Source organism: Lycium ferocissimum, chromosome 4 (assembly GCF_029784015.1).
Source record: "Lycium ferocissimum isolate CSIRO_LF1 chromosome 4, AGI_CSIRO_Lferr_CH_V1, whole genome shotgun sequence".
Taxonomy (NCBI): domain Eukaryota; kingdom Viridiplantae; phylum Streptophyta; class Magnoliopsida; order Solanales; family Solanaceae; genus Lycium; species Lycium ferocissimum.
Window position 1 is genome coordinate 34619682 of NC_081345.1, and position 12545 is coordinate 34632226.

Genomic DNA, 12545 nt, shown 5'->3' on the forward strand with positions numbered 1-12545 from the left:
ACCCTAAACACATATTTAGCTTTAATTCACTTGCTATAAATAGAAGTAGGCTTGACATAAATCTACCGTTAGCTATATATAAACGAACATGGGGTAAAAATTCAAGGTCGTTGGATACTGGCTATAATAAATCAACTCTTGGAGATGGCATTAATTAGATCTGTCAATTCTTAGATACATTAAAATCCACTTCTCTAGCAATCCAATCAAAATATTGCCTTTATTATTGACCACGTATGTCATGCTCCATTTTCTGAATTGGGTAGTGATGGCGCTTCACACTTCAATATTGTCTCCACCATAATTGGCTCTTCTAAGTACTCTAGAAAACTTTCCCAGCCACGTGTTTCTAAAAGTGGGAAGAAGCTTAAGTTGAAAGAGGAGGAGATAAAATAAAAGTCAATATTAACTTAGAATTAACTCTCAATATTCACAAGTCATAACGTATAGGTCCGCCATTGTTCAAGGGGCATACAGATTTAAAATTTACACGTTGTGACTTATGACTTATGAATATTTAAGTCTCCATTACTTTATCTACTTTTGAAGTCAAATATTATTATTTACATAATTTTTTTAGTATTATTCATATAAATATATTCACTGAGCATCCAATTTTAATACGTAATTTTTTTAGTATAATTCATATAAATATATTAACTGAGCATCCAATTTTAATATGAATTTTAAAATTAAAAATTATTGAGCACCTATGAATTAGGACCGCCGCTATTTTTTTTTTTGAAAATAAACGAGGAGACCCACGTGCTAGTCAACACGTTTTTTTTTCTTTCACCACCAGCAGAAAGTATCTTTTCCCTCTAGGCTCAGGCTATAAATTGACATCCATTTCTGATCATTCAACACACCAAGGACTCATATCAACTTCAGTACAAGCATCTCAATTTCTACAAAGAAAAATGAACCCCCTTTTGCTACTACTCTCACTTTCAATTATCCCATTTATCTTAGCAGGTTCATCACCATCTCCAGTTCTTGATATCAAGGGCGACAAAGTCCAAGCGGGTCCCAACTATTTCGTGTTAGCAGTGATCCGCGGAAATGGCGGCGGGCTTACCCCATTCAACGTTAAACAAAACAATACTTGTCCTAGGGACATCATGCAATGGAACGATGATGTTCAAGAAGGCTTGCCTGTGGTTTTTACACGTCTGGATGCCAAAAAAGACGTTGTTGGTCTATCCACTGATCTTAATGTCAGGTTTTTCACTCCAACTATTTGTGCCAGAGAGACAATTTGGAAACTTGGTCCCTATGATGACAAGTTGAAGCAGTACTTTGTGGTGACTGGTGGAGTTGAAGGGAACCCCGGTCCACAAACTTTGAGCAGTTGGTTCAAGATTGAGAAATTTGAGAAGGATTATAAGTTTGTGTTCTGTCCAAGTGTGTGCAAAGTTTGTAAAGTTATTTGCAAAGATGTTGGCATATTCAGAACTAAGGATGGAGTCAGGCTTTTGGCTCTGAGTGACACTCCACATGGGGTCATGTTCAAGAAGACTTTCTGATCCTACAATTTTTCTCCAGTTTTATGGTTAATTGGGAGCTTTTCAATTTCCAATAATATTCTGCTTCCTCTGATGTAATCTTGCGTGTGTTCAATTCGTTAATTTGAAGTATTTTGAACATGGCTTAATCTTCTTCCCTATTGGATTGTTGTTTATTCCCACCTTGTCTCTCTTTCTCCATTTTGTGAAATTGGAAGGTGAAGCTTCACAGTGGGTGCTCCATTATGTTTTAGAAAGTGGGCATAGCTTGGAGTCCGGAGCCTAAAGGCACATTCTTTTTACCCGAAAGACCAAAGGGGTAGACATTTTCATGATAAATAAAAATGGGTTTATCGTGGACTGCCCCACGTTTTGCCGCTCCTTTAACGGATTGTAACGTCCCCAATTTTTTTTTAAAAAAAAAATAGTAAGGTAAACCGTGGACTGGTCGACGAGTTGTAAAAAAGTTATAAATGCTGCTGGACTAGTAACAAACTATTGTTTAGCTGACATTTAAAAAAAAATTTGGCTTATTTAAAAGGGCAAAAAACATATATGTACATCATAAGAGGGTATATTTACAGAATATGACGATATTTTTTAGTTTACAAAATATATCAACTGATACTTGTTAAAAATCTATACGAATTAGGTAATATTAAAAAAAAGCAAATAAAACACATTAAATAAGGTAAAGAAATCGTTTTACTTAATTTATCCACTTTTCTCTCTCTATTCAAAATTTAGAGATATAGTTCCCTCCAAGTGTGTTTTCTCCAAACTTTTGCTTCCTTATTTCATCCACTTTTCACTCCCCATTCAAAATTAAGAGATATTGTTACCTAATTTTTTTCAACTTTTACTCAAAAAGTCCATTATAGTCGGTAATTTTTATGTACAAAGTTCATACACCAAAAAACATATATGTATAATTTTCATATGCAATATGTATAACTGTATAGATTCTTATAATTTTTATATATGAAATATGTATAAAAACTGTATGTGTATTTTGATTATTATAAAGTACATATAAAATTGTATAAAATCTAATCAAAGTATATATAAATTTTGAGAAAAATATGTATAATAAACTTGTAATTGATACAAAGATAAAATACAAAGTTCATATACCAAAAAATAAATATCTATTAATTTTTGCATGCAATATATATATAAATTCATTATAATTTCTACGTATGAAATATGTATAAAAGCTGTTTGTATATTGTGATTATGATAAAGTACATATAAATTGTATAAAATCTTATCAAAGTATCTATAGATGATGAGAAAGTATACATGGTGTCTATGTCTATCATAGGGGGAGAAAGAGAGAAATATTTTTAAAAAGAAGAAGAATTTGAATGTAAGTGTCCTAGAATTAAGTCCACATTTAAAATCAGATTTTCTTCCCCTCAAAAAAAGCCTAAAATCGTGGGTATCCCAAAAAGCCCAAAAAAATTAATGTTGAATGAACTTTTGTAATTTTGTTGGTATGTTTTGTAAATAAGAAAAAATATCCTTATGTTTTGTAATACAGAGTCTTAAATAGGTATTATTAGGTCAATTTCCCTATTTAAAACCCTGCTGCTCACAGGCACTAGTAACAAACTATTGTTTAGCTGACATACGTGTATGTTGTGGCCAAAACAAAGTTTGCATATCAATACAGCAAGCAGTTGTATGTTTTGCAAAACTAATCAGCTGGATCATGTTCCATCTTCGTTGTCCAAAATCAAGCAGTCTTCTATTTGCTCCCTGAAAACAAGATTACACATGTCGATGTGAAAAAAGGCGCTGTTAGTTTGTCCACTGATCATAATGTCAGGTTTTTTACTCCAACTATTTGTGCTAGAGAAACTATTTGGAAACTTGGACCTTACAATCAGTGGCGGAGCCATGATTTTCATCTAGGGAGTTCAAAAATTCTAAAAGGTAAATACACGATGAAGTCAGGGGGTTCAACATCTACTATATATACATAATAAAATAATTTTAACTTTGAAAACACACTGTAATTTTTCGCCGAGGGGATGAACCCCCTGGAGCCAATGTGGCTCCGCCCCTGCTTACGATGATAACTTGAAGCAGTATTTCGTGGTGACAGGTGGAGTTGAAGGGAATTCAGGTCCTCAAACTATGAGCAATTGGTTTAAGATTAAGAAATTTGAGACGGATAAGTTTGTGTTCTGTCCAAGTGTGTGTAAGATTTGTAAAGTTATTTGCAAAGATGTTGGGATTTTCACTAAGGATGGGGTCAGGTTTTTGGCTCTCAGTGACACTCCATTCAGGGTTATGTTCAAGAAGATCTTCTGATTCTGATACTTGCAATTTTTCTACAGTTGTATGGTCAATTGGGAGTTTATTCTGCAATAATATTCTGCTCCTATGATGTAATCTTGCTTTTGTTCAATTCGTTAATTTGAACATGGCTTAATCTTCTTCTGTTGAATTCTTGTTGTCTTTATCTTCCCAACTTATCTCTGTTTCTCTTCAAACATTAATGTTTATCGTACCATATTTGCTAATGTCGTATTTAATCGATAACAATTTACATATATATCCATGAATGGCATAAGTTCTGAGAGGTTAAAACTAGTGAAGCATTTGGTAAAGTAAGCCTGGTTTTAAATGGAGTACAATATCACATATGGTCACATGACTATCACTTTTTTCACTAAAGTCATTTAACTATATTTTCGAATACAAAAATCATATGGCTATCACTTTTTTCACCAAAATCATTTAACTGTATTTTCCAAAGATAAAAATCACAAAACTTTGAACTTACTAACACAAAAGTAACTTCTGATGAGTAATATTTTATTATTCTTTTTTTACTACAGAAAACACAGCATTTGGATCATAGTATAGACGCTGTAGCTGTTAGCATCATAGCAGCAGCCTAAAAATGGTAACCACAGCTGGCCAAAGTATGGCACTCTGAGGGCCTCAAATTGTACCAAGTATATTTGACACCTCCTTGCTTAAATGGGGACATACGGGCTTAAGCCAGTGGTGGAAGTTGGGATAATTACCAAATTACAAGTCATACAGCTTTATAGAATCCATAAAACACACAGCTAATGATGCAGACACAGGCATGCAGCTTTGGGGATTCCTCACATGCTATTTTTTACATGATATCTCAAACATCACAAGTAAATGACTCATATTTATCTAAAGCAGACAATATGCAATATGTATTTAGACAAATTACAGACTTAAACATACATATGTAGATCAATTTGAACACGCAGATCATATTTATGACCGTGGACATGTACATGACCTTTCACAAGTTGATTCAACTTCAGCCAACCACAGGAAAAACCAAAATTTATAAGCAAGTTGGACCTAGAACAACGCAACTGGTCATGTATGAAGCATACAGCAGGTTTGTTTAGAACAAAGAGCCTAACTTCAGTTTAAGGATGATTGAGATCAATCTCATGTATAGATAGGCAGTCAGCAATCATCAGGACACAAACAAGCTGCAAATATAGACCTAATACATGTTTCACAAGTTTCCAGAATACTAGATAGATTCATGGATGCTACAAGTTGCATCTAAAATCCTTTAAATCTTTCTACACTCATTCAAAACCAATCAACCTAAATTCATATCATGGACTTCTTAATCTGAAACAGAACCAATAAGGAGCATACAAAAGGCTTGGTCACTTATTAAATCGAGTGATAGGTTACAAACCAAAACACAAATCCCATAGTTTGAAACAGGGTCATAAAAAGGAGACACACAGAGGCTGTGGTTACTTTCAAATCAAGCAAATGCCATTTTAGTCCTAGCCAACTCATTTTTTTTTTTTTTTAATATCATAGGCTTAAGGGCTCTACTCGTTATCCATAGAACACTATGAAGACATTATTGAACTCAATACACTGTGAAGAAAAATAATCTCATTGTATCCAGATAGAGATCATTAGTGATTTTCAACTCAAGCACTTGAACAAATAGATAGGGATATTTCAGATACTACATCAGTCTAACGTGCTATTCTGATCTAAAAGAATTAAGTGTACTAATCATACTGCCACATAGAAAGATTTAGGAATCAACTTATCATATATTTAGATCACAGGTAGCAGACCAACATGAATGAAGATTTAGCATAATCAGACAGCAAGATAATCAGCCATAGGGGACTTAACTGTATCAAACCTACTTGGCAGGATAAGTACCAAGATCGAACTGAACCAAACTATCACAACATGCTTGGTTAAAACATATTAAGCTATACTGACCTATTAGGCATATTTAACTGAAAATCAAACTGAACTAAGGCTAATACACCAACATGTTTCACTACATTAAACTACTAGACATACTTATCTAAATAAATTAAACCAACTTGACATAGGAACATACTTAACCGCATAGGCTAACTGAATTAACACATAACCTGCTTAACTAAGCTAAAATTTATATCAACAACTAGGCATAGATAGTTTAAACTGGAAACAAAAATGCAAGAAAAAAAATGAGAGGGACAGGGAAATTATTGCCTAAATTAAACGAAAACGAACTAGGCTAACCTACGCGAACTCGAAACAGCAAAACTAGGAAATAGGAATGAAAGGGAACTTAGACATCTAAAATGAAAGTGGAGCTAAACTAATTTACTTGAAACACAGGACTAAGAAAATAGGAATATTGAGAAGCAAATTACCTTCTTCGTGTGCAGTGAGCTGAGGCTTCGGGTCTCGGATCTATACTCGAACGCGACGAACCCCAAATTCACTCGAGTCTCTAATCAAAAAATAGAATAATTTTTTCTTGACTAATTTTTTTTCTGGCTTTCTTTTTATAAGGCTACGGCTATACCCCTTTTCTTTTGGATCTGATTTCCTCCCTTCTCGAACCCTTATGACCTGAATAAGGAAAATATTGGGTTTCTATTTTCAACAACTACAGCTAGCTTAAGGTTCTTTTTTTTAGAGAGGAACCATTGTTCCAGAAAAAAAAACCCCTTCAAATGACGGAAGAAGCAAGTATTTATAGGAAAGTTCTAGGGTTTTGGGGTTCAAAATTGGGCGGGATTTTGAATCCGATTTCAAACTCACGGTCAGAAAAACCTTTGAACTCGAACGTTGATCTTTGGAAGTATGTGATCTTCACGTGATTCGGTCAGATTGTTGCCCGAAATGGTGAGACCTTCAGCAGGATAGGGAGATTCAACCACCTTGAAGCGTGAAAATGGAAACATGATATAGAGGCGTCTGAAAAGCGTAACAAAAATAGCAAAACAAAACCTTCATTTCGACTGATGGAGTTGGCAATATTGTGAAAGGGGAAATGAGAGAGAAAGAGAAAGGAGCGCCGCTTGATGCAGCTAAAGAGAAAAAAACATTAACCTAGTTGCTCCTCCCCCTTTTTTGGACATGTGGATCGGTTGAAGCAAGGATTGGGCCGTATATTGGGTCCAATTTTTGGGCCTAAAAATGGGCTGGTACCCTTTAACCTCGTGGGCTTCAAATAATGATTTAACATCCCTTAAGAAATTATATACTAACAAGTGCTTAAATGTATAAATTATGCAAAGTATAATTACCAGTAGTTACATGACAGTGAAAACTATACGATATCATAATAGTTGCGGGAAGTAAGTAAATGCTATAAAATAAATGCGATGCGTCATACATAAGACGGTAAAAAGTGTTAAAAGTGACTATCGCAATTATAATATTAGGTGCTCGCAGTATGATGAAAAAATAATAATAATAAATAATAATAATAATAATAATAATATTAATGACAATGACAATAATAATATTAAGGCGGCGATTACAATAATATTGATAATTATAATATTAAGTGCTCGCAGTATAATAAAATAGTAATAATAATAATAGTAATAATAATACGTTAATAACAATAAAAATAAAAATAATAATAATGACGATAATATTAATAATAATAATAGTAAAGAATAGTAATAATAATAGCGCTAATAGGTGATGACTAAGTTGGACAGTGGGAAACGACCAGACTAATAAAAAGCAAATAATCGCAGTAAAGCATACATAATTATTCGCAAATACAAATTTCGAAAAAGGGGCGGGACAAAATCGGGTGTCAACACGTCTTACTGCATTTTCTGAATATTGGAGGTGATGATGCTTCACACTTCATTACTGTCTACCATAAATGGCACTTCTAAAGTAGAAAACTTTCTCAACGATACTAGTTCATGAGGCCCGGCCATAAATTCTTAAACATTTTACCCGTCATTGCTAATGAAATTATTCATTTTTTTGTGCCGATTGCCCTTCAAAAGCACTGGTCTTTAATTTTTGTCCCTCAAATTGGTGGCCTTTAATTTTGCCCTTCGCCGAATACCCTAAGGTTCTGAGTTCGAACCCCAGCTCAGTAAAAAAAAAAAAAATCGTAAGGCAGAAGTTTGAATTCGCAAGGCAGAGTTTTGCTACTCGGCCTGCACGTAAACTTTTGCATTTAAAATTCTGCCTGAGGCCTAACTTTGCTAAAAAACTCTGCCTTGCTATTTTTTTTTTTTTTTTTTACTGAGCCGGGGTTCAAACCCCAAACCTCATGGTATTAGGCGAAGGGAAAAAATTAAAGACTACCAATTTGAGGGGCAAAAATTAAAGACCAATGCCTTTGAAGGATAATCGTGCAAACAACCCTAAATTATTTACTTCAATTCAGATGTAGAGTCAACATTTGAAATTTATGGGTTCTGACTTCTTAGTTTTTGAGTTATTCATTACTAAATTAATAATTTATGGTTCAAATACAAAGTTTGTGAACCAAAGCGTCAACACTCTAGCTCCGCCCCACTTCAAACTCATTTTGCACTTATCTTGAACCCATTCAAGATTTTAATAATGTATTTTATTTTCACCTGTGTTAACAAAGCTCATGTTTTCATCTTCTAGAATTATCTACAACAACAAAAAATTTCAATAACTTCAAATCTATACTACAATAGTTATAACCTTCGTTTAGAATCTTTACACATATTAACCTAATGATCCTACAAGAATATTAGTAAATAATACTCCATCCGTTCCAAAAAAGATTGTCATGTTTCCGATTATGAGACTCAAACTAACTAATGTTGGTGTGACTTCGTACTTAGATTCTTTAATTTTAAAAAATAAAAATCACATATTTAAAAACCACATAAGAAGTACTATAAGTAATGGTTAACAATTCAAAATATTTGAAAAAATTATGGTCAAAGAAGATATCATTTGACTCTTGTAATCCGAAACATGCCAAACTTTTTGAGACCGAGGGAGTAATTAAAGTACATTAATAAAGTAAAAGATTTTAAAAGTATATTTAAAAATAATTTTAGGACAGATCTTTATAAGCACATATGAGGCCACTAAAGAAGCAAAATATTTGACGCTTAAGGATAAAAGATATTGTAATACCTAATAAATGTTTCAGTTGTAAAAGAAAATTTGGCTCCAAAGTTGCCCGAATTTTACCAGAATGTATAAAGACAAATAATATATTTTCTTCGTCCCAAAATATAAAGGCAATTTAACTAATTTCAAAGCTAAATTGAGTTAGATTAATTTAATATTTTAAAATTAAAATTTAGATATTCGAAAAATATATAGAAAATACTATAAATTGCAACTCTCTTATCAATATAGTGAAAAGATTCTTAACATATTTGTTAAAATTTATGTAATTTGACCCTCAAGAAGTGAAACGTAACAAGGATTTTGAGATACAACAACAATAACAACATATCAAGTGAAATCCCACAAGTGGGTTATTTTGAGATAAAGGAGTAAAAACAAATTCATAAAAAGTTACTATAACGTTAACCAATTACAAAGGCTTAAGTGAAATATCATTAAAAGAAAAAAAAGAATAATTGTAAAAGTAAGAATATGCATTATGGAAAAAAACACAAAAGCCACATGCAAAAATTTCATTCAATCAAAGTTCAATGTGAGGACTACAAAACTTTTTTATTCCCACTTATGTATAGTATTAATGCTTCTAAAAGAGCGAAGAAGTTTGTTTGAAAGAGGAGGAGATGAAATTAAAGTCAAGATTATTAGTTTAGAATATACTCTCAATATTCACAACGAATAAATTTTAAAACCGCGTGCATCTCGGACAATGACAGACCTACATTATGAGTTATGAGTGTTCAAGCTTCTGTTACTAGTGGAGTACTATTATTCACATATTATTATTTTTAGTAGTTTATATAAATATATTAACTGAGCAGCTGATTCAATTTTCAAATTAAAAATCATTGAGCACCTATGATTTTAGGACCGCCACTATTTTTGAAAATAAGTTAGGAGACCCACGTGTAAGTCAACACGTTATTTTTTCTTTCACCACCAGCAGAAAGTATCTTTTCCCTCTAGGCTCAGGCTATAAATTGACATCCATTTCTGATCATTCAACACACCAAGGACTCAATATCAACTTCAGTAAGCATCTCAATTTCTACAAAGAAAAATGAACCCCCTTTTGCTACTACTCTCACTTTCAATTATCCCATTTATCTTAGCAGGTTCATCACCATCTCCAGTTCTTGACATCAATGGCGACAAAGTCCAAGCAGGTCCTAACTACTTCATTTTACCAGTGATCCGAGGAAGAGGAGGCGGGCTTACCCCATACAACGTTAAACAAAACAATACTTGTCCTAGGGACATCATGCAATGGAACTATAATGACGAACCAGGGCTGCCTGTGGTTTTTACTCGTCTGGACGCCAAAAAAGGTGTTGTTCGTTTATCAACTGATCTTAACGTCAGGTTTTATACTCCAACTATTTGTGCTAGAGAAACTATTTGGAAACTTGGGCCTTATGATGACAAGTTGAAGCAGTACTTTGTGGTGACTGGTGGAGTTGAAGGTAATCCGGGTCAACAAACTTTGAGCAGTTGGTTCAAGATTGAGAAATTTAAGAAAGATTACAAGTTCGTGTTCTGCCCAAGTGTATGCAAAATTTGTAAAGTTATTTGCAAAGATGTTGGCATATTCAGGACTAAGGATGGAGTCAGGCTTTTGGCTCTGAGTGACACTCCACACAGGGTCATGTTCAAGAAGACTTTCTGATCCGACAATGGGTCATGTTCAAGAAGACTTTCTGATCCTATAATTTTTCTCCAGTTTATGGTTAATTGGGAGCTTTTCAATTTCCAATAGTATTCTGCTTCCTCTGATGTGATCTTGCTTCCGTTCAGTTCGTTAATTTGAAGTATTTTGAACATGAAATCTTCTTCTCTATTGGATTGTTGTTTATTCCCACCTTGTCTCTTTTTCTCCATTTTATGAAATTGGAAGGTGAAGCTTCACACCCTTCACAGTGGGTGCTCCATTATGTTTCAGATAGTGGACATAGCTTGTCTCTTACTACCTCGTTCCATTTTATTTGGTCCTTGTATTAAAAATAAAATTTTCATTTTATTTGTTCATTTTAACAAATTAAGAGAATTTATTATTTTCTTCCAATATTATTCTTATCAATAATTATTATATAAATTAAAATTTCTAATTTCTAATGTTAGTGTTGAAATTAAAATGTTCCTACAAATTTCTAATGTCATAACTCATAATATCTCTATGTACGTACGTACGTACTATTAAAAAAAACTCTTTAGACTTATATTTGAGTGGATTCTTTTAAATTTCTTTGTCTGACTAATGCACATCATATTATAAATTGAAAAATTAAACTAAAATTGATACTCTCTCCGTCCCATAATAAGTGTTACTTTAGTTAAAAACACGCATATTAAGAAATTAATAATGCAATGTGATGTTTACTAAATTACCCTTATACAATAAAAATAATTTACTTTTTCCTCTTGATTAGAGCATGGATGGATAATTATTATTTTGACATTGGGAATTCAACAATACTAAGTTACTATGTAGCTTTTCCAATAATCATTTAGATGTTACTTTAACTTGTCAGTTTTTATCTAAGTGTAGATTTGGAAAAAACTAGCCAATTTATGTCTTGATTTCCTAAGGTGACACTTATTATGTGATAATTTGTTTTGGCTAAAGTGACACTTATTATGAGATGGAGGGAGTATAATTATAGAACTAGTGCGGACTCATCGTATCAATACAAGTAATTGCTTCACGTTTTCAACTAAGCCGTTTGAACATGGTTTGAAACCATAGTTTCAAAACATGATTTGAAACCATGTTTGGACATATAATTTGAATATCTTAAGTTATATTTTTTCTTATAGACATAAAAACCCCACAAGTTGTGAAAACTATCAAAACATTCTCAATTCTTATACAATCTTACCAAATGAGCAAGTCATAGTTCATAACAAAATTAATATGCTACTAGAAGGCCTTTCTAAAAAATATAACATCAATTGATCAAACTTTAGTTCAATAAAAATGAAAATTTAACATGAATAGTAATGTAACTACTCTTTAATATAATCCTCCCACATGGTAGACATAAATAAATGTTGGTGGAAGTTAATGAGGCTGGTAAATGGTTGATGGGAGTAATTATTAAAAATATTTACCAATTTATGGGTCTTCTTTTTTTATAAAATATAAACTTATGGGTTAAGTTTTATATTTAAAATTTTTTAAACCATGGTTTGAAACTTCAAATCATTTTGGATGATTTGGGGTTTCAAACCATGAGATGAAATACATGTCCAAACGCTGATTTCATCTCATGGTTTCAAACTGCATGTCCAAACGCTTACTAAATGACAGGTGCCTATCTAGAGAATATTATGTAAATCGATCAAATTGAATTTAAGGTTATCAAAATCTTGTTAATTAACAATATCATCTCTTATGGAAAAATAAAATAAAAATAACCCTCATACCTCCAATTAACCAATTTTATAGTGGTTTTAACGTAGCCCCACTACTGAAGGACGAAAAAAGTAAATATTCCATCTATTAACGGGGCAATCAGACATAATTAAAACCAAGGGACTGATTTCCGGACATAATTCATAAATTAGGGGACTAAATCAAAATTATCCATAAAATTCGCTGGGCTTTACTAGGGTTTAACA

The 12545-nt window shown here is 32.7% G+C and overlaps 2 protein-coding genes across 4 annotated transcripts; both read left to right on the forward strand.

Moving 5' to 3' along the window:
• The first annotated feature begins 862 nt into the window (after nt 1-862).
• Nucleotides 863-10865, forward strand: LOC132052503 (kunitz trypsin inhibitor 5-like). 3 transcript variants are annotated; one of them, XM_059444072.1, is made up of 2 exons: nt 863-1415; nt 3717-3960. In XM_059444072.1, the coding sequence occupies exons 1-2, from the start codon at nt 921-923 to the stop codon at nt 3822-3824; spliced, it is 603 nt and encodes a 200-aa protein (XP_059300055.1). In that variant the 5' UTR covers nt 863-920; the 3' UTR covers nt 3825-3960. The 3 variants fall into 3 exon arrangements, 2 of the variants coding, with proteins under 2 accessions (XP_059300055.1, XP_059300054.1); XM_059444071.1 differs by having other exon boundaries at nt 867-1544; nt 3851-3960; XR_009413998.1 differs by lacking the exon at nt 3717-3960 and adding an exon at nt 10822-10865 and having other exon boundaries at nt 871-1723.
• LOC132052504 (kunitz trypsin inhibitor 5-like) lies at nt 9916-10785 on the forward strand. Its single transcript, XM_059444073.1, has one exon. It carries the CDS (start codon nt 9988-9990, stop codon nt 10591-10593), a length of 606 nt encoding a protein of 201 aa, XP_059300056.1. The 5' UTR covers nt 9916-9987; the 3' UTR covers nt 10594-10785.
• Nucleotides 10866-12545: the final 1680 nt, after the last annotated feature.